This window comes from Canis lupus, chromosome 9 (genome assembly GCF_048164855.1).
Source record: "Canis lupus baileyi chromosome 9, mCanLup2.hap1, whole genome shotgun sequence".
Lineage (NCBI taxonomy): Eukaryota > Metazoa > Chordata > Mammalia > Carnivora > Canidae > Canis > Canis lupus.
Window position 1 is genome coordinate 61253216 of NC_132846.1, and position 21928 is coordinate 61275143.

Sequence of the window (21928 nt, forward strand, 5' to 3'; positions counted from 1 at the left end):
GACATGGCTAGCCCATGTTGAAGAAGTGCATGGCAAGGAACTGTGGGCAACATCTATGGACTGAGGGCAGCCTCAAGACAACAGCTAGGAGAAGTTGGGGCCCTTGCTCATAAAGTTGCAAGGGAATTAATCCTGCTAACACCACTGATGGGCTTAAAAGTGGAGTGTTCCTCTGTCAAGCCTGCAAATGAGAACACGGCACTAGTACCTCAACTGCAGCCTTATGAGAACCTGATCAGAGGACTCAGGCTATGCTCAGATACCCGCCTCATGATAAACGCGTGTGTCTGAAGCTGCTAAGTTTAGTATGGTCCTTTGTTATTAAGCAATGGAGAGCTAATAGGGACAGCTTCCAGATTTAGAGGATATGGGGGAGAAGGGAGACCTCTCTCTGCTTAGTACAAGATTTTGTGATCATGGCAGGGAGAATGAAGCTGTTATTTTTTTATTTTTATTTATTATTATTATTTTTTATTGAATGAAGCTATTATTGACAGAAACAGGGAAGTCAGGAGTAGAAACCAATCCTAGTGGGGGATGGGAAAGATAATGAAAACTTAAGTTTTGATGTGCTGAATTTGGGGAAAATACAAATGCCTGCAGTCATCTGGAATTAGGGATTGGGGTTTAAGGGAAAATTCAGGGGTGACAGACCTGGTTTTTCTCAGCATAGAGGTGACAGCTGAAATCCTGAGAATAATAGAGTTCTCTAAAAGAAGGGGTTCAGAAAGAAAGGAGCAGGAAAGTGACTACAGATCTTGGGGAAGGAAGGCAGGACTAGACCCAAGGGAACCAGTAACTGTGGAATCGTTAGAAAGGACTGTGATTGGGGCACCTGGGTGGCTAAGTGGGTTGGGCATCCAGCCCTTGATTTGGGCTCAGGTCGTGATCTCTGGGTGGTGGGATCACAGCTCTGCCCTAGGCACCCCACTCTGTAGAGTCAGCTTGAGATTCTCTTTGTTTCTCTCCCTCTGCTCTCTTTCTTTCTCATAAATAAATAAGGATCTTTTTCTTTTTAGATTTTTTATTTTATGTACTCATGAGAGATACAGAGCGCGCGAGAGAGGCAGAGACGCAGGCAGAGGGAGAAGCAGGCTCCATGCAGGGAGCCCGACGTGGGACTCGATTCCGGGTCCCCAGGATCAGGCCCCGGGCTGAAGGCGGCGCTAAACCGCTGCGCCACTGGGACTGGCCCAAGATCTTTTTCTTAAAAAAAAAAAAAAAAAAAAAAAAAAAAAAAAAGAGTACTGTGCTTAATCGGTTCTGTTGGCTCTGGGCGTAATTATAATGCAACCGCTAGGAGGCAGTCTATCTTACAGGTAAGAAAAGTAAGAACTCAAAGGTTTAAATCATCCAGACCCACTGTCACACTAAAAGCAAGCGAATGCAGGATTCTAACTCAGCTATCACACCAAAGCCAGGGATCCTTCCGCTGCCTTTAATTCATCTTTATTTTCCAAAGAAAGGGTAAATAAATTGCGTAAGCGGGGGCGAGGAACGGGGGGAAGCTCTCCAGGTGAAACGGGAAGCATCCTCCCGCCGCTGCTCTCCTTGCTGCCGGTAGAGGTCGCCCGAGCGCGGACTCCGCGGGGCCCCCCCGGTGCGCGCAGGCGCGGGCGCAGGCGCAGGCGCAGGCGCGCTGGGCTCCGCTCGCCCTGGCGCGCAGGGCCGGTGGGGGCGGGTCACGCCGAGCGCGCGGCCGGGAGCGGCGCTGGCGGCTGGCGGGTGGCGGCTGCGGCGGCTGCGGCGGCGGCGGCGGAGCTGCGGACCGGGAGCCGGCGCGGGGCCCTGGGCAAGCCAAGCGCCGTGCAGTGCTGAGCCCGCCGGCCGCCGGGGAGCCATGGAAATCGGCACCGAGATCAGCCGCAAGATCCGGGTGAGGCCCGTGTCAGGCGGGGGCGGGAAGCCGGGCCTCAGCGGGCGGCCGGGCGCGCGGTTGTCAGGAGTAACGGGGACTGCGGGCCCGGCCTGGGCGCCGCGGCCTAGTGCTGCGCCGCCGGGGGCTGTGGGGCCGCCGCGGCCTCGGCGAACGGGCTCCTCCGCGGCCTGGGCCGCCTGGGGCCTCGGGCCTGTGGCGGACGCGGCCCCCGAGAGCGCTGTGGAGGAAGCGGCCGCGAGCCGGAGGAGGCGTGGGGCGGCGGGCGGGGGGCGCCGCGGGGCGGGGGGAGGGGCGGGGGGAGGGGAGGGCCCGGGCGCCTCCCCGCCCCCACCGGGGCCGCCTTACGGGGCCGCCTTACGGGGCCGCCGGGTTGTCCGCCTTTCTCACAAGCGTGTTTGCCTTTCTGCTCTTCCCTCAGAGTGCCATTAAGGGGAAATTGCAAGAATTAGGAGCTTATGTTGGTAAGTTTTATTTTTTATTGTTGTTGTTTTCAGCCTAAGAGAATTTAGAGTTTGCTGCTGAGTGAATTTTAGAAAAAATTTTTTTTCCTCCTACGTACTTTTGACTTTTTTTTTAAAGATGTTATTTATTTGCTTATTTATTTATTTATTTTATTTATGAGAGAGAGAGAGGGCGCGCACAAGCAGGGGGAGGGGCAGAGGGAGAAGCAGACTCCTCGCGGAGCAGGGAGGCGGATGCGGGGCTTGATCCCAAGAGCCTGGGGTCACCATCTGAGCCGAAGGCAGATGCTTAATCGACTGAGCCACCCAGGCGCCCCCGTACTTTTGGTTTTTGAAGGGACCCCCCCCGTTGTATTAATTAATTAATTTTTTCCCCGTTGTATTTAAAGTCTGATTCTCTGCGGTTCTTTCTCTTAACCGTCTTTTCTTGAAAGCTCTATACGTAATCTTGGTTGTTTGATATTTTAGTTTCTGTGTTTTTCCCCCCAGAACCGCCTTTTAATAACGGTGTTTTATAAACCTTGTTTAGCTTCCTCAGTTGAGGCTCTCTCCTATTTTCCATACTGTTGATCAGATTCTTACTGTTTTTCTTATTCTTCCTGTTTTCATCTTGATTTTCTTGTTTCAGAATTGTTATTTTGCATATGAATGGTTTCTGGCTTTTGCCTCTGTCCTGGTTCAGTGAGTTTTATTTTTAAATGTCTATCCCCCTCCCCCCCCCTTTTTCTTACCACCCACAGTAATGTGTTCTCTTTCTCTTTATTTTTTTGTGACTTGCAACTTGAGTATTTACTTTGGGTCAGGCACAGTGCTTAACCATTGTCTTTGTGTTAGATCATGATAATAGGAGAACAGGGAAGGTAAGTGGTAATACCCCTACTTGCATAAGCAAGGAAACCAGCTTTGAGTGCTGACGTGACCTGTGTTTTACGGATTGAGATCTGGGTCTGTTTAACTCCAAAGCTGGTGTCTCCTGTAAAAATAATAGCTGTTTATTATTATTTATTTATTTATTTTAAATTTTTATTTATTTATGATAGAGAGAGAGAGAGAGAGGCAGAGACACAGGCAGAGGGAGAAGCAGGCTCCACGCACTGTGAGCCCGATGTGGGACTCGATCCCGGGTCTCCAGGATTGCACCCTGGGCCAGAGGCAGGCACTAAACCTGCTGCGCCACCCAGGGATCCCCAATAGCTACTATTTAAACAGTGGTTCTATTTTAAAACTTTTTTTTTTTTTTTTTAAGATTTTATTTCTTCATGAGAGACACACAGCACGAGAGAGAGGCAGACACACAGGCAGAGGGAGAAGCAGGTTCCATGCAGGGAGCCAGACATGGGACTTGATCCCCGGTCTCCAGGGTCACAACCCGGGCCGAAGGCGGCACTAAACCTCTGAGCCACCCGGGCTACCCTAAACAGTGGTTCTCAAGGTGTGAGAGACCAAGGGTCTCTGAAGTCAAAACTGTTTTCATATTAATACTGATAGGGGGATCCCTGGGTAGCTCAGCGGTTTCGCGCCTGCCTTTGGCCCAGGGCGCGATCCTGGAGTCCCGGGATCGAGTCCCACGTCAGGCTCCCGGCATGGAGCCTGCTTCTCCCTCTGCCTGTGTCTCTGCCTATCTCTCTCTCTCTATCATGAATAAATAAATAAATCTTTAAAAAAAAATACTGATAGGGTGCTTGCCATTTTCACTGTGCTGGCATTTGGATTGTGCAAAAGCAGTGGTGAGTTAAACTGGTGGTCCATTGGTCTGAACTGAGGTCTCACACCAAACTCAATGAGAAATAATATTTATCACCCCTCCACTGGGAATTTTTTCTAAAAGCCAGTTTCATTTAAGAATGTAATTAGTGAGACAGTAAGAATGCTTTTAAAATTTTGACCCTTGGCTACATATTTTTAGGGTATGATGTGAGAAAATAGGAATTACTCATAAAGTACTTATATTATGCTGTATATTAAAAACAGATTGGATTTTCTGAAGGGGAAGGATTTGTGTGATTTGAATTAGCTACCTTTGGGGATGCCTGGGTGGCTCTGTGGTTGAATGTCTACCTTTGGCTCAGGGCGTTTTCCTGGAGTCCCAGGATCGAGTCCCACATTGGGCTCCCCACATGGAGCCTGCTTCTCCCTCTGCCTGTGTCTCTGCCTCTCTCTCTGTGTGTCTCATGAATAAATAAATTTAAAAAAAATTAAAAAAATGAATTAGCCACCTTTTTCATGGAACATCTTTTTCACCTATGACTTACAAGCAAATTGGGTATTTGGCAGGCATCTTCTTGAAGGTGAACAAAGGAAAAGAAATGATACATTTGTTACTAATGACAAAAGAGCTTTCAAATGAAAATTAGAATTTTGAAAAGTTTGTCTGCCTTAGTGAACTTTAAAGCTTCCCAGTGCTTAAAAGAATTTCTGATAACCTTAACAAATGATTCTTTTGTATTTTGTAATGAATTGTATATCAATATCTCAGTGATTTGTATAGCTCCCTCAACTAGTATTTTTTCAAATGACCATGATGTTACAAAATTATTCAAGAGAAAAAGATTCATTAAAAGTAGAGGATGGATCTGGGCTTCCCAGGTGGCTCAACGGTTTAGCACCACCTTCAGCCCAGGGCATGATCTTGGAGACCTGGGATCCAGTGCCACGTTGGGTTCCCAGCTTGGAGCCTGCTTCTCCCTCTGCTTGTGTCTCTGCATCCCTCTGTGTCTTTTATGGATAAATTAAAAAAATTTTTTTTAAAGATTTTATTTATTCATGATAGAGAGGCAGAGACACAGGCAGAGGGAGAAGCAGGCTCCACGCTGGGAGCCTGACACGGGACTTGATCCCGGGACTCCAGGATCATGCCCTGGGCCAAAGCAGGCACCGAACCACTGAGCCACCCAGGGATCCCCAATAAATAAAAATCTTTATTTATTTTTTTTTAAGATTTTTTTTTTAAATTTATTTATTCAGAGAGAGAGAGAGAGAGACTGAGAGGCAGAGAGGCAGAGACACAGGCAGAGGGAGAAGTGGGCTCCATGCAGGGAGCCAGACGCGGGACTCGATCCTGGGTCTTCAGGATCACACCCCGGTAGGTGGCGCTAAACTGCTGTGCCACTGGGGCTGCCCTAAATAAAAATCTTAAAAAAATAAAAAAAAAAAAAAGAGGATGGAGCAATGGATTTTCATGTAACAATTACAAAAAGGTTATTGATAGAGTTTTAGTTTCCATATTGTTGCTAACCTTTAAGAAACTACTACTTGTTGAGTTTTGGTGTAGTATCACAGAAGAATGTCCATTGTATTTGTAAAGGCTATTAAAGCACAATTGACCCTTGAACAATTTAGGGGTTAGGGCTGATGGATTACCACTCCCCCCCCCCCCCAAGCACAGTTGAAGATACAACTTTTGACTTCCTAATAGCCAGCCTACTGTTGATCAGAAGTCTTACTGGTAACATAAAGTTAACACACTTTTTTTTTTTTAAGATTTTATTTATTTATTCATAGAGACAGAGAGAGGCAGAGGAGAAGCAGGCATCATACAGAGAGAGCCTGATGTGGGACTCGATCCAGGGTCTCCAGGATCACACCCTGGGCTGCAGGCGGTGCCAAACCGCTGCGCCACCAGGGCTGCCTTAACACACATTTTGTATGTTGTGTGTATTCTGTAATATATTTTTACAAAAAGTAAGCAAGAGAAAAGAAAGCACAAATGTCATAAGGAGAAAAAAATGTTTTATATATACGTATATATAAAACCCAGTTATAATTGGGGCAGTTCAAACTCATGTTTAAGGGTCAGCTACATTTCCTTTTCCTTTTTTTTTTTTTTTTTTTAATATTATTTATTCATGAGAGACACAGAGAGAGAGGGAGGCAGAGACACAGGCAGAGGGAGAAGCAGGCTCCATGCAGGGAGCCCGATGCGGGACTTGATCCTGGGCCTCAGGATCAGGCCCTGGGCCGAAGGTGGTGCTAAACCGCTGAGCCACCTGGGCTGCCCCTACATTTCCAACTATGTAGTTTTGAGGCCAGATTTTCTTCATATTCTTCAATTAGAACAGCATATCATAAAAGGTTAAGTGCAGAAACAAATTGGAATACAGTTGTCTTTTTAAAAACTAGGTATTAAGAAATAAAAATAGAACTATTTTTGCATTAATTTTTTTGGAAAACTTAATTATATAATTTAATTTTTTTTTTTTTAGATTTTATTTATTCATGAGAGACACCGAGAGAAAGAGGCAAAGACACAGGCAGAGGGAGAAGCAGGCTCCATGCAGGGAGCCCGATATGAGACTCCATCATGGGACTCCAGGATTACGCCGTGGGCCGAAGGCAGGCGCTCAACTGCTGAGCCACCCAGGTGTCCCAGCTTAGTTATTTTATGTTATAAAAGATGGTTAATTGGGTGGCTCAGCGGTTGAGCACCTGCCTTCGGCCCAGGGTGTAGTCCTGGAGTCCCTGGATCCAGTGTCTGCCTGTGTCTCTGCCTCTCTCTCTCTCTCTCTCTCTCTCTCTCTGTCTCTCATGAATGAATAAATCTTTAAAAATAATTTAAAAGCTGGTAATTATATCATATAAATGGGTTTATTAATGTGATAGGTGTGTTACTTTAAGACTTTTTTAAATTCTCAGTTTTTCTAAAATAGTAATTACTAACAGATAATTCACATAAATAAAAGTTCTTTGGGGTTATCAGTGTTTTTTTGTTTTTTTTTAAATTTTATTTTTTTTTTTGAGAGAGCGCCCACATGCCTGCTTGTGCATGCAAGCTGGGAAAGGAGCAGAGGGGGAGAGAGTATCCCAAGTACTCAGCATGGAGCCCAGTAAGGGGCTCCATCTCAGGGTATTGAGATCATGACCTAAGCCAAAATTAAGAGTTGGAAGTTTTAACTGACTGAGCCACCCAGGCACCCCAGTTCACCAATAATTCCTAAGAGCATAAAGGGAACTCCCAACAGTTTGAGACTTATTAGTTTATTACATGCTGGGCACGTTTTATGAATCATTTGTTGTCAAGATTGTTCTAACTTTAACAGATGTGACCATTGAAGCTCAGAAGTAAAGATCAAGCTGAACCAGGATTGGTTGATTCTTTTACTTGTTCAGCACTTAATGGATACCAGCTATGTGTCAGGAACTTGTTTTGGTTAAAAAAGAAATCTACAGAAAACCTAGCATAAACTTTCTTAGTTCTAGCACATGAAAGCACAAACACATTAAAGGTTAATTGAGTCTAATTTCAATCTTATTGATGATTTCTATCATTTATCAAACATCTCAGACCAAGGATTTTGAGCCTGTAATTTTTTTTTTTTTTTTTTTTTTTAAGGTTTTATATATTCCTGAGAGACAGAGAGAGGCAGAAACATAGGCAGAGGGAGAAGCAGGCTCCCCCTAAGGAGCCTGATGCGGGACTGGATCCTGTACTCCCTAAGCCGAAGATAGACGCTCAGCCACTGAGCCACCCAGGCGTCCCTTGAGCCTGTAATTATAGCAAAAATATAGAATTTGTGATTTTCAGAATATTTTCATGTAGTTCCATTTGTTCCTGAACACTGCGCTAAGTGGAAATGGCAGGTAGTATTACAATCCTTTTACAACTAAAAAAAATGGAGTCTTGGGAGTATCAGAGCTGGTCAATAGCAGATTCAAGACCAAAGAACTCAGGTCTTCTGTGTCTCTGATGCTAACAAAGGTAAAGGAGACACTCCTGTATGCTCTTCTGGAACTCCACTGAAGTCTGTTCCAGTGATCGACATTAGCTTTGTAATGTGGGTCTGCTGCTTGACTGGACATTTCTTGGGCAGAGACTTAATATTTGTTATGTCCCAGTGACCTAGCAGAAGGCACGATTTTTTTTTAATTAAGTAGAAAAGCGAGTTACCATTAGAGTGTTTGAAATAAAAGTATACATTGTGAGTTTAGGTTTACAATTAGTTACTTAATTGTATGTATATTCATCATTGTCCATCTGGAAAGGGTGACTTGCTAATCTAATCCCTTTTTTTGCTTAGAAAAGAGTCCTAGAAACCTTTAAGGTTATGGAAGCAATCCTTTAATATTTGAGTATTAATCTTCAAGGTATTGGGTGGGATACAAAGGCAAACAACTCTTAAGAGTGATAACTACTCATTCGTATGTTTAAAATGGAGCACTTTAGTGGGAAGGCGATTACAATTTAGAATAGTCTTTCATTCATATGTTATTTTTTATTTTAAATTTTTTTTTAGTATAGTTAACAATTTCATTCATGTTTTAGAAGCCTGAGCTTGCATAAACCTCCAAAACGCTTTTCCCCTAGTTCACAGATTCCAAATAATTTGAGAAATCCGAAGTCTGTGGAAATGTATCACAAACACGTTGATTTTTCATTAGATTCTTAATTTCTGTTTTGTGTACTGAGAAAACAGTATGAATTTCTCATGGTTTTGGTGAGATATAATTAATATATTAACATTGGTGTATTAAACTGTGTTTAAAGTGTACAGTTTCCTGTGTCTTCACAAATACCACACAGTAGTCAAACTAATGAACATATTCACTCCCAGAAGTTCCCTGAGGCTCCTTTGTATCCCTCCTTCCCCTGCCTTGACCTTGTACTCATGTTGGATGTTAGAAAATGCCACTGATCTCACACTGAATGTTAGAAAATGCAAACTAATAGGTAGTGACAGGAAAGCACATTTTCATCTTAGACATTGTGAGGGAGAAAAATTTGTGAAGGCTGGCAAAGCATTTTGACTTTTCTTGTTGACTTTCCCTGGGTTATCAGTGGTAGTCTGTAGTACGTAGGTACACTTTGTATAAAGTGTATAAGTGTATAAGCTACCAGGCTTATTTTATTGCAGTTACCAGAAAAAATTGGAACCTTTTGTTACTCTACAAAGAAAATAAATGATTGACTTCTTGTTGTCACTTATATTCCCTCATATCATATTGTATGATTTATATTTTTTAAAAAGATTTTACTTATTCATGAGAGAGAGAGAGAGAGGCAGAGACACAGGCAGAGGGAGATGCAGGCTCCTTGCCTGACATGGGACTCGATCCCGGGTCTCCAGGATCACGCCCTGGGCTGAAGGTGGCGCTAAACTGCTGAGCCACCCAGGCTGCCCATATTGCAGGATTTCATTAAATATTCAGATTTCTCCAACAAAACAAAAATGCAGCCAACTGAATAGAAGATACCTGTGAAAGGTACATCTGATAAGGGGGTTCATATTCAGAATGTATAAAAAAAATTTCCACAACTCAACACCAAAAAAAAAATTAAAAGGTAGAAGACCTGAATAGACATTTTTCCAAAGAAGACCTACAGATGGCCAGCAGACACATGAAAAGATACTAATATCACTAATCCTGAGGGAACTACAAACCAGAATCACAGATATCACTTTACACTTATGAAAATGGCTAGAATCAAAGAGCCCGGACCTTGGCGAAAATGCAGAGAAAGGGCAGCCTGGGTGGCTCAGCGGTTTAGTACCGCCTTCAGTCCAGGGCCTGATCCTGAAGACTTAGGATCAAGTCCCACGTCAGGCTCCCTGCATGGAGCCTGCTTCTCCCTCTGCCTGTGTCTCTGTCTCTGTCTCTTTCTCTCTCTCCTCTCTGTGTTTTTCATGAATAAATAAAATCATTTAAAAAAAATGCAGAGAAAAAGGAACCTTTAGGTGCTATTGGTGGAAATGCAGCATGGTACAGCTGGTATGGAAAACAGTAGGGAGAGTCCTCAAAAAATCAGAAATAGAAGTACCATATCCAATAATTCCACTGTTGGGTATTTACCCAAAGAGAACAGAACCACTGATTCGAAAAGATAACATGCACTGCTGTATTATATTGCAGCATTATTTACAATAGCCAAAATATGGGAGAGTATATGTATATACTGTATATATCTGTGTATGTTTATAGTTTCATGGCTTATACTCAGCCATGAAAAAAATGAGGTCCTAAAACAACATGGATAGATCTAGAGTATATGCTAAGTGAAATAAGTCACACAGAAAGACAAATACCATAGGATTTCGCTTACATGTGGAATCTAAAAAACAGAATGAATGGGTGCCTGGCTGACTAGTTGGTAGAGCATGTGACTCTTGATCTAAGGGTCATGAGTTGAAGCCCCACGTTGGGCGTAGAGATTACTTAAATAAAAAATAAAATCAGGGCAGCCCGGGTGGCTCGGCGGTTTAGCACTGCCTTCAGCCCAGGGCGTGATCCTGGAGACCCGGAATCGAGTCCCATGTCAGGTTCCCTGCATGGAGCCTGCTTCTTCCTCTGCCTGTGTCTCTGCCTCTCTCTCTCTCCTCTCTGTTTCTTATGAATAAATAAATAAAATCTTAAAAATAAAATGATTTTAGAAAGCCAACTTAGACTCTTTATATACACAGGACAAGTTGGTGGTTGCCCGAGGGGAGGTAGGTGAGGCATAGGTGAACTAGGTAAGATTAAGAGGTACAAATGTCTAGTTATAAAATAAGTCACAGATGAAAAGTACAGTACAGGGGGTATAGTCAGTATTGTAATAACATTATATAGTGACAGTTGATGATTGCAGTTACTGTGGTGAGTACTGAGTAACATAGGGTGTCCAGTACTGTGTTGTATACCTGAAAGTAATAGAGTATTATATGTTGATTATACCTCATTAAAATAAATGAAAAGCATTGATGTCTTTTTTTAAAAATATTTTATTTATTTATTTATTTTATTTTTGATAGAGAGAGAGAGAGAGGCACAGACATAGGCAGAGGGAGAAGCAGGCTCCATGCACCGGGAGCCCGACATGGGATTCGATCCCGGGTCTCCAGGATCGCACCCTGGGCCAAAGGCAGGCACTAAACCGCTGCGCCACCCAGGGATCCCTCTTTTTTTTTTTTTTTTTTTTTTTTAAGATTTTATTTATTCATGAGAGACAGAGAGAGAGAGAGAGAGAGAGAGGCAGAGGGAGAAGCAGGCTCCATGCAGGAAGCCCAATGTGGGACTCGATCCCAGGACTCTAGGATCACGCCCTGGGCCGAAGGCAGGCGCTAAACCGCTGAGCCAGCCAGGGATCCCCAAAAGCATTGATGTCTTAATCCAATGTTCTAATTTATTTGAAGTGCAGCTTGGACATAAGCAGATTTTTTAAAGCTTCCCAGCAGATTCTAATGTGCAGCTAAATTTGAGACTCTCTCTCTCTTTTTTTTTTTTTCTTTTTTTTTTAAGGATTTTGTTTATTCATGAGAGATACAGAGAGAGAGGCAGAGGCAGAGGCAGGCTCCATGCAGGGAGCCCGATGTGGGAGTCGATCCGGGGTCTCTGGGATCAGGCCCTGGGCTGAAGGCGGCGCTAAGCTGCTGAGCCACCGGGGCTGCCCGAGAAGCTCTCCTTTGTAACAGCTGCTTAGCTTACCTGCACATTATTATACTGGAAATTGGGAAAACTTCAGTCTGTTGAGATTTGTTTTTTCTTAGCACTTGTGGTGGCTGGGTGTGTTTGATGAGTCAGAGTGGCTGGTTTACTTTGTGAATAATTTTCTCTCTTTACTCCAGTGCACCCTATAAATATTACCATTTTCTAGATCTGTCGTGAAGTAAAGCAGAATAGCTTGCACAGCCCATAGCACCTGCGTTGTGTGTTGTTTTTTTTTTTTTTAACCAAATAATTGTAATGTTTGGGTAGGATTGCCACCTAGACTTCTAAAATTTCTTTACAACATTTTTTATTAGTATAAAATTGCAAGAGATCTAAATGTCCATTGACATAAAATGATAAATCAATTGTATATTAATACTATTTGAGCAGTAAAAAAACTTAGATTTCTCTCTTTCCATTTGTAGATTGGGCTTTCTGAGTGTATTTGTCCTTTTCTTGACCTGGAGTTTTGATAATTCTCCTTGAAACAAATGGCTGATAGTACTTTTTTTTTTTGTCTGATAGTACTTCTGAAATGAACCTTTCTGCCTACTTAGAAATATGAATATTTAAAGTATTAAATCTGAAAGAAATGTTTTTTTTGATGGGGTTAAGAGTTCTTGATAAATGGCTTTTGCTTCCTAGTGTGGTGGTTTTGTTTTTGTTTTGTTTTGTTTTTTTTTTGTCCTATACCTCACCTTCATAATCATTGTGAAGGAGTGTATGAGGATAAAACAGTGAATGAAGTTGAAATTGTTTAAATTTACGATTAGATTTTTTAAATGATGTGGAGTTTTTGGGTGGTTTTAGTTTATTTGCTGTTGGTACAAATTCGTTACCTGAGATAATAGAAATCTGTCTTTACTGAGGATAAGATATTCTCTTGAGAAATGAATATCAGTTTAATCATAGACAACCACAAAACTAGATAAAACGCAATTGTTATTCTTGAATATCCTTATACCTTCTGGAAGCTTCTCTGAAATTAATGAGCATTATTAAAAAATCAAAAGGAAATGAATACACTCTCAAGTTTGAACTGTAATTCAGAATATCTGGTTTTATAAGTACTTGTTAGTTGTTCCTAATTCCCATCCTTTTAGTAATTGAAATACCTATGGAATGAAGAGGAAAAAAGCTATACTTTCTTGTCCAATATAATTCTAGTAGAGCTGAGATACTAATTTTTAGAGCTATATGTATATTTTCAAGTACATTAACTTTTAAGTGGAAGACAGTATTGAGGAAAACAAAAAAGAAAAAAGTTTTTATATACTTTTCCTTTTAACTAGATGAAGAACTTCCTGATTACATTATGGTGATGGTGGCCAACAAGAAAAGTCAGGACCAAATGACAGAGGACCTGTCCCTGTTTCTAGGGAACAACACAATTCGATTCACCGTATGGTACGTTTCTGAATTTTTACCCCTTAGACCAAAGTTTGGCACAAGTCAGAGTAGGTATTCTGTCTGAAAAGAGATTCTTGACCAGAGAGGCAGATTCACTGAGGAGAGGAAGATAGCCATGAGAGCACAGCTTCTGAGCTAGGCTGCTGAGGTTGAATCCTGGATCTGCCTCTTGCCTTGGTTCTTCCATTTGTAAAATGGGATTAATAAATTCTCTTTATAGGATTGTTGTAAGGATTAAATGAAATAATATGTGTAATATACCTGTGCCTGGCCCATAGTAAGTCCTTAGTCTGTGTTAACTGTGTAGTTTTTATGTTTCTTTTGGAAACTTTGGCATATTATTTCTTTCCCCCAACCAGAACCAGTTCATGTATTTTGAGGGCTGAGTTGACTTCCTATGTTGCTTTCTGCAGCAGTTAACTTTTAGGGGGCAGAGTTTTTGGACAAAATTTCAAATCATTGTTAAAAGTTTGGAACTTCCTGAACTTTAGAATTTTAAAAAGACGGTTTTATGTTCAAGTACAATCCATGTTATAATTTTTCGTGTTCTTTTTCAAACCATACATGCCTTTATTTGGGAATACCTGACTACAAGGATAAGATTCAATTTACGAAGGCAGGTTTGAGGTAGAGTGCGGGTCTGGGGAGGGTAATGATGTGGCTGAGAAGAGATCAGGAAGTACTTCTATAAACACCCTCCCTCTGGGAACCGCCAATTAGAGCACAGGTTGATAATGGAGCAAAGTTGAGTGAGCAGAGGGGCATGCTTGCTTTGAAAGGCAAGAGACTGGGAGAGGTGATAGAGGAGGCATTAAGGAGGGATATGAAACTGGTTTAACTTCTTGCTCTTATTTATTTATTTTTTAAAGATTTTATTTATTTATTCATGACAAACAGAGATAGAGAGGTAGAGAATCAGGCTCCATGCAGAGAATGTGACGTGGGACTCGACCTCGGGTCTCCAGGATCATCACGCTCTGGGCCGAAGGTGGTGCTAAACCGCTAAGTCACCCGGGCTGCCCAACTTCTTGCTCTTAAACTAAAGTTTGTCTTAAAGGTATTTTTGCCCCTGTGGGCTACCATATGCTTTAAAAGTCTTGTAAAGTTTTCTTGAAATACCACAAAGAATTTTCTGTTTATATTACACAGTTTTCTATGACATTCAGTGCAGTGGTTGATCTCAAATGTTTTGGTACATCCACTACTGTAGCGTGAGTGCCCTAACCCACTCCTTACACTTAGTCCCCAGAATTTACAAAAAAAAAAAAAAAAAAAGAGAGAGAGACTGGTCCTTTTGACTGGAGAAGTTATCATGAGTACTTTTTTTTTTTTTCTTAAGTCTTCTGCAGTCCAGGTATTTGTTTTGTCTCATATACATGATTTATGACTTTTGGTTCAACTTTGGGATCGCTTTGGTTTGAGTCCCACTAACCATACTATGGGAGATTGAGAGATACTTTCTTAGATAGATAACTTGATGCTTGGGACAAATTTATTATATAAAGGACTAGGTGAATTTGAATTTAAAATCAAATTAACTCAACTTTCTTATCTTGCTATAAATTCCTTAAGGTGTGCTGATGCAAGTGATGGTGTGTCTGGGGATTTTATTTCCCTTGTTAGGTGTTCATTGACACCACCCTGAAATGTACTATTATGATTGTTTGGAGTCCTGCAATAATTGTGTCCAAGTCCTGTAATAATTGTGTGACAGTAGCATGTGACTGGGTTCTGGGTGAAACATAATGAGATAGGTATTCTGGTATTATTTTTATGGAAGGTACATGTTGAAGGTAATGAAGACGTACGATTTTTTATTGATGAAGACGTACGATTTTTTATTGGTTTCTATAGTAGTCATGTAAGCCTTTTTTAAAAATGTGGCACTTCTTTAATTATTATAGTATTTGTTCATTAAGTACCATTTAGTACCATTTATCAATATTTATATCTGAAGATTCTGTAATGTCATCAGATTTCAAGTGACAGTTGAAATAAAATCTTTTCTAGATGAAGATTTAATTTTTTCTTTTTTTTCTTTCAGGCTTCATGGTGTATTAGATAAACTTCGCTCTGTTACAACTGGTAAGAGTCATTAAAATGTTTGTGTTTGTGGAATTTACTATAGCATTTTCTTTCTAAATCTATTTATAGTGCTTTGGGAAAAAGTCCATATATTTGAAAATAATAGGTTTTTGCACTTTCTTAGAAAGCATATAAATTATGAATTCAAGAGAAACAGATTTAACGTAATTTATTTATTCTAAAGATTTATTTATTTATTTATTCATGAGGAACACAGAGAGAGAGAGAGAGACAGGCAGAGGGAGAAGCAGGCTCTATGCAAGGAGCCCGATGTGGGACTCGATCCCCTGTCTCCAGGATCACACCCTGGGCTGCAGGTGGCGCTAAACCGCTGCGCCACCAGGGCTGCCGGATTTAACATAATTTAAAAATAATTTAAACAAGGGAAGGGAAATTCTGCAATTTATCCTAAGGAAATAATCGTAAATGTACAGTGATTTAGCTTCAAGGATGTTTTAATATTTTATTTATTTACTTAGTTTTAAAGTTAGTTTATTTGTTTGAAAAAAAGAGAGTGCATATACATAAGCATGTGGGGGGAGTGCCCAGGGATAGAGAGGATCTCAAGTAGACTCCATGGTGAGCACAGAGCCTGACATAGGGCTCCATCCTAGTGCCCATGAGATCACCACATGAGCTGAAATCACAAATCAGTCACTCAACTGACTGAGCCACCCAGGGGCCCCAAGGATGTTTAAATATTTTATAATGGAAAATTACTTAAAAGTTCAGTAATAATAAATTGAATTATTATATTAGCTACATAAGGAGTAATATTCAGCCATTAAAAGTGTTATGGAAGAACACATAATGCTTTTAAATTGGTGATAAAGAGGGGGAAGGTTCAAAGTAATAAAAATAGCTTAAAAGGATCATGTGTTTTTCTTTCCAGACCCTTCTAGTCTAAAGTCTTCTGATACCAACATCTTTGATAATAACGTGTCTTCAAACAAGAGCAGTTTCAGTCGGGGAGATGAGAGAAGGCATGAAGCTGCAGTGCCACCTCTTGCGGTTGCTAGCACTAGACCTGAAAAACGAGACTCCAGGGTTTCTACTAGCTCACAGGAGCAGAAAACCACTAATGTCAGGTAAGAGTCCTATGTAGACCTGCTGTGCATAGATAGGTGTGTGTATGTGACCTTGACATTAGTTTTTATATCTTTAAATTTCTGTTTTCAGAAATTTGGGGGCATATTAAGGTGGTCATGAGCAAATTTTTTGAATAAAATATGATAAGACCGAAGTATGATTATCTCTTACCTCATACAGTAAATCAAAATTTTTGTTTATTTGTGTATTTTTATTTTTTAAAGACTTTATTTATTCATGAGAGACACAGAGATAGAGGCAGAGACAGAGGCAGAGACATAGGCAGAGGGAGAAGCAGGCTCCATGCAGGAAGCCTGATGTGGGACTTGATCCCGGGACTCTGGGCTCATGCTCTGAGCCAAAGGCAGGCGCTAAACCGCTGCGCCACCCAGGGATCCCTAAATCAAAGTTTTTAAAAAGAATATAATTTTAAAGTAGTTTTTAATGGAATACATAAAAGGAGTGTCTAAACTTTTTCATTAAAATTTAAGTAAATTCTTTAAAGATACTGATCTAAGTTGGTTATAGTTTTGTGTGTGTATGTGTGTGTGTTTTTAAATAGACAGACTTATGATGATGGAGCTGCAACCCGGTTAATGTCAACTGTGAAGCCTCTGAGGGAACCAGCACCCTCTGAAGATGTGATTGATATTAAGCCAGAACCAGATGATCTCATTGATGAAGACCTCAATTTTGTGCAGGAGAATCCCTTATCTCAGAAAAAACCTACAGTGACACTTACATATGGTTCTTCTCGCCCTTCTATTGAAATTTATCGACCACCTGCAAGTCGAAATGCAGATAGTGGTGCTCATTTAAACAGGTTGCAATTTCAGCAGCAGCAAAACAGTATTCATGCTGCCAAGCAACCTGATATACAGAACAGCCGGGTATATGAAACAGGACGTTTGTGTGAACCAGAAGTGCTTAACAGCTTAGAAGATACTTACAGTCCTTTCTTCAGAAACAACTCAGAAAAAATGAGTATTGAGGTTTGTATATACTTTTTTTATTTTAAAAATTATTAGTATTTTTTAAATTTTTATTTATTTATGATAGAGAGAGAGAGAGAGAGAGGCAGAGACATAGGCAGAGGGAGAAGCAGGCTCCATGCACCGGGAGCCCGACGTGGGATTCGATCCCAGGTCTCCAGGATCGCGCCCTGGGCCAAAGGCAGGCGCTAAACCACTATGCTACCCAGGGATCCCTTAAAAATTATTTTTTAAAGTAAGCTACGTGCCCAACACGGGGCTTGAACTTGCAAACTTGAAATCAAGAATCACGTGCTCTACTGACTGATTAGCCAGGTGCCTCTGTATATACTTTTAAATTCTGGCTTTTTGGGCTGGAAATTGGCACTTCTAGTACTAAATATATGTGAAATAACTAAACACATTTTTAAAAAATATTTTATTAAATTCGTAAGAGACACAGAGGCAGAGGGAGAAGCAGGCTCCATGCAGGGAGCTCCATGAACTTAAACACATATTGCAAGTTAACTTTAATTTCTGTGCTACTCAACATACTACACCAGATTTTCCACTCCATGACTGCCTTCTACCAATACTTTACATTTTGTTTTACTTTCCAGGATACCAACATTTGAGATAACTGTAACCTTACCTTATAATTTGGGGGGGATCTTAGGTCAATTTTAGATTTTCCATGAGAATTATTAGTAAACAACCAAATAATTACATTTTTTTAGTTTCCTCAACAGTGCTTTGTGCTGCTATTTATACGTGAATGTAAAGCACTAGTTTTTATTTTAATTAAAGATTGGCTATTAGGGATAATATATTTTTATAAGAAATCAGGAAATAGCTTGTGAATTCTTGATATGATTGACTTTTTCTTGGAAAAAAATATTGTGGTAGAACTTTGTTTTTTTTTTTTTGAGACTAGGTAAGCGTAAATTTATCTGATTGCAGGAAGAAAACTTTCGGAAGAGAAAGTTGCCTGTGGTAAGTTCAGTTGTTAAAGTAAAAAAGTTCAATCATGATGGAGAAGAGGAGGAGGAAGATGATGATTGTGGGTCTCGTACAGGAAGCATCTCCAGCAGTGTGTCAGTGCCAGCAAAGCCTGAAAGGAGGTACCTTCACCATTGTCTGTAAATCAATCTTTAATTGCCTGATGGAATCTTCTGGGTTTCTTGAAGAGGATATCATGAAAATAAAAATTTAATAGCGTTCAAGACTTTCCTGTTGGCTTTTGAGACACAGATTATTGAGAGAGAAATTGATTAAAATTGGATAAGACTGCAGAGAATACTAAAATCTGTAGTATGGGGGGCAGGGGTGATCCAGATTCATTATTTAAAAAGTTAAAAGGTTTTAGTGTAATTGACATTTCCTAAAAACTACAGCTAGTCTGTTCAAAACCAAAGAGAAGGCTGTAAGGGCCTAATAGATGGCTAGCATGTAAAGAACTCAAATCTAAAATTTAATCAAAATACCTTTAATTTTTTTAGACCTTCACTTCCACCTTCTAAACAAGCTAACAAGAATCTAATTTTGAAGGCTATATCTGAAGCTCAAGAATCTGTAACAAAAACAACTAACTATTCTACAGGTAATGTAAATGTATTATGTTTACATTAAGTGAGTAAAGATTTTATTTATTCATGAGAGAGAGAGAGAGGCAGAGACACAGGCAGAGGGAGAAGCAGGCTCTCCCTGCAGGGAACCCGATTGTTGAACTCAATCCCGGGACCCTGGGATTGTGCCCTGACCCAAAGGCAGACACTCAGTCACTGAGCCACCCAGGCATCCCGAGTTTTCTTTTTCTTTTTCTTTTTTTTTCTTTTTCTTTTTCTTTTTCTCTTCTCTTCTCTTTTCTTTTTTTTAATAATTATAGTTGGAGACTTCAGTATTTCTCTCTCTTTTTTTTTAAAGATTTTATTTATTCATGAGAGAGACAGCGGCAGAGGGAGAAGCAGGTTCATGCAGGGAGCCTGATGTGGGACTCAGTCCCAGGTCTCCAGGATCACGCCCTGGGCTGAAGGCAGCGCTAAACCACTGAGCCACCTGGGCTGCCCTGTAGTCAACATTTGATAGGAACTTATGATATATAAAAAGGAGCGCAGTAGGATATTAAGAGGTCAGAATTAGAAAAAGTTAGCTAGTGCATGAGTAGGTTGGCTTCTTTGCTTTCAGTGGAACTGATTAGTGGAATATAAGGCAGAGAATTGACGCATTGGTGATGTTCCTACCCCAGTCCTAGTGGGAGTACTAAATTAATTTATGAGGGAATAAAAGAGGATTGCATGTTTTTAAAATCTATAATCTGACCTTACAGAAAGCTTGTTCTGAAATGCAAACTAAATGATGGGTGCCGATGGGTGCCATATTGTCATTAGGTTTTGTACTCTGCCCCATGTGCTATAGTCATTGTAAAACTTTCTGATGATTGGGGCCCCTTGGGTGGCTTAGTTGGTTAAGCATCTGCCTTTAGCTCAGGTCATGATTCCAGGGTCCTGGGTCAAGCCCCACATCTCACTCCCTGCTCACTGGGGAGCCTGCTTCTTCCTCTCCCTCTCCCTCTGCTGTTTAGCTCTATCTCTCTGTTAAATAAATAAATAAAAGCTTGTAAAAAAACTCAAACAAAAAAATATAATTGCCCACTCTTAAATTTTTTTAGAAGATTATTTATTGTTTAAAGATTTATGTATTCATGAGAGAGAGAGAGAGAGAGAGAGAGGGAGAGAGAGACACAGGCAAAAGGAGAAGCAGGCTCCTTGCAGGGAGCCCAGTGTGGGACTTGATCCCTGGACCCAGGATCACGGCCTGAGCTAAAGGCAGACGCTCAACCACTGAGCCACCCAGGCATCCCTAAAATTTTTCTTGTATTTTTGCTATGGGTTTGATGACTGTTCTTTTAGAATTTTTCTACTTTTTCATTCTGTTTTGTATCTCTTTTTGTGATCCCTTCCAAAAGTGAAGTAAATTGTAAGTTATCACTTTTTGAACCTCACAGGTATCTGTCCTCTTGCTTTTCTCATTTCTGACTTAATCTTTTTTTTTTCATTTCTGACTTAATCTTGAACATAAAATTAAACCGGTTTTAGCTTACAAGTATTGTCAAGTAAAAGCCAAAAACTAGAGCTAATCTATTTACATTTCATTTCTTTGTCCACAATATTGAGTGTTTTACAATGATGAGACTTTTTTTAAGATTTTATTTACTTATTCAATTAATTCATTTATTATATTTTTATTATTTATTTATTCATGAGAGACACAGAGGCAGAGACACAGGCAGAGGGAGAAGCAGACTTCCTATGGGGAGCCCATTGCGGCATTCAATCCCAGGACCCCAGGATTAAGGCCTGAGCCGAAGGCAGATGTCAACCACTGAGCCACCCACGTGCCCCACAATGATGAGAGTTGTAGAGAATTTTACTTGCTGAGTTTGAAATTTCCTGTTTTTATTTTTATTATTTTTTAATTTAAATTTTTATTTATTTAAGGATGGGGAGGGAGATGGATAAGCAGAGACTGTACTGAATGCAGAGCCTAATGTGGGAGCGATCTCATGACCCTTATTAGATCATGACTTCAGCAGAAATGAAGAGTTAGATGTTTAACCAACTGAAACACCCAGGAGCTCCCGTTTTTAGAATTATGGGAGATTCCCCAAGTAGTTTTGAGAAACATCATTGAAGTTCATTCTTGAACTTTATTATGTAAATTATAACTTGAAGTTATTACAGGATCATGAAGCAAAATTTAAACTACATTTGGTTAAAAATAAATACATATGTGTGGCAGTATATTTATGGCTTGTTTAAAATATATAGATGAAGTCAGGTGTCTGTCTCTCTGGAATATTGTAAGAAAAAAGGTGTTATCTATGAACTGTTTCAAAATTTTCATATGTTCTAAACTCAAGGAGGCATTTATGTTTAATAGGACTTACCGTTCAGTTTTGATGTATTACTGAATCTGCATTTCGCATTTTTTTTTCCTTTTAAAAAGTCTCACAGAAACAGACCCTTCCAGTTGCTCCCAGAACTCGAACTTCTCAAGAAGAATTGCTGGCAGAAATGGTCCAAGGGCAAAGCAGGACCCCCAGAATAAGTCCCCCCATGAAAGAAGAGGAAACAAAGGGAGATAATATAGAAAAAAGCCAAGGTAATAATTTAAGTGATATGTCATTCTCTATTATACTTTTTTTATGAGGCATTAAATATTTGCCAGTGGGTGTGAAATGTTCTTTTTCTTTTCCTTTTTTTTAAAGATTTTATTTATTTATTCACGAAAGACACAGAGAAAGAAAGGCAGAGACGTAGGTAGAGAAAGAAGCAGGCTGTAGGCAGGGAGCCTGATTTGGGACTCGATCTGAGACCATGGGTCATGCCCTGAGGCAGGTGCTCAACCGCTAAGCCACCCAGGCATCCCAAAATGTTAGCTCTATGAGAAGAGTGCTTGTTAGGCCCAACAATAGAATGAGGAAGAATCATGAGGAAAGTCTGTGCCTACACATTTTAGAATTTTAAGCCTTTTTATTATGGAAATTTTCAGTGTTCTTAACAGTGGGAAGAATAGTGCAGTGAATTCCCAAGAACCCAGTTGCCTTAATAATTAGGAGTATTTTGCTGTCTTAA

General features: G+C 40.5%; 1 protein-coding gene across 4 annotated transcripts in view; it reads left to right on the top strand.

Annotated features, from left to right (window-relative positions):
• Positions 1 to 1722: 1722 nt before the first annotated feature.
• ZC3H14 (zinc finger CCCH-type containing 14) overlaps positions 1723 to 21928 on the top strand; it is a 54355-nt gene continuing 34149 nt past the window's right edge. For 2 of the 4 annotated variants that reach the window (XM_072839632.1, XM_072839634.1), the window contains exons 1-7: positions 13032 to 13146; positions 15194 to 15234; positions 16127 to 16322; positions 16886 to 17315; positions 18255 to 18415; positions 18794 to 18894; positions 21300 to 21455. In XM_072839632.1, the coding sequence (XP_072695733.1) occupies positions 13055 to 13146; positions 15194 to 15234; positions 16127 to 16322; positions 16886 to 17315; positions 18255 to 18415; positions 18794 to 18894; positions 21300 to 21455 (1177 nt within the window). In that variant the 5' untranslated portion in view covers positions 13032 to 13054. Of the gene's footprint in view, positions 1877 to 2297; positions 2341 to 13031; positions 13147 to 15193; positions 15235 to 16126; positions 16323 to 16885; positions 17316 to 18254; positions 18416 to 18793; positions 18895 to 21299; positions 21456 to 21928 lie in introns of those variants that run through there. The other 2 variants (XM_072839633.1, XM_072839635.1) reach the window with 2 other exon arrangements.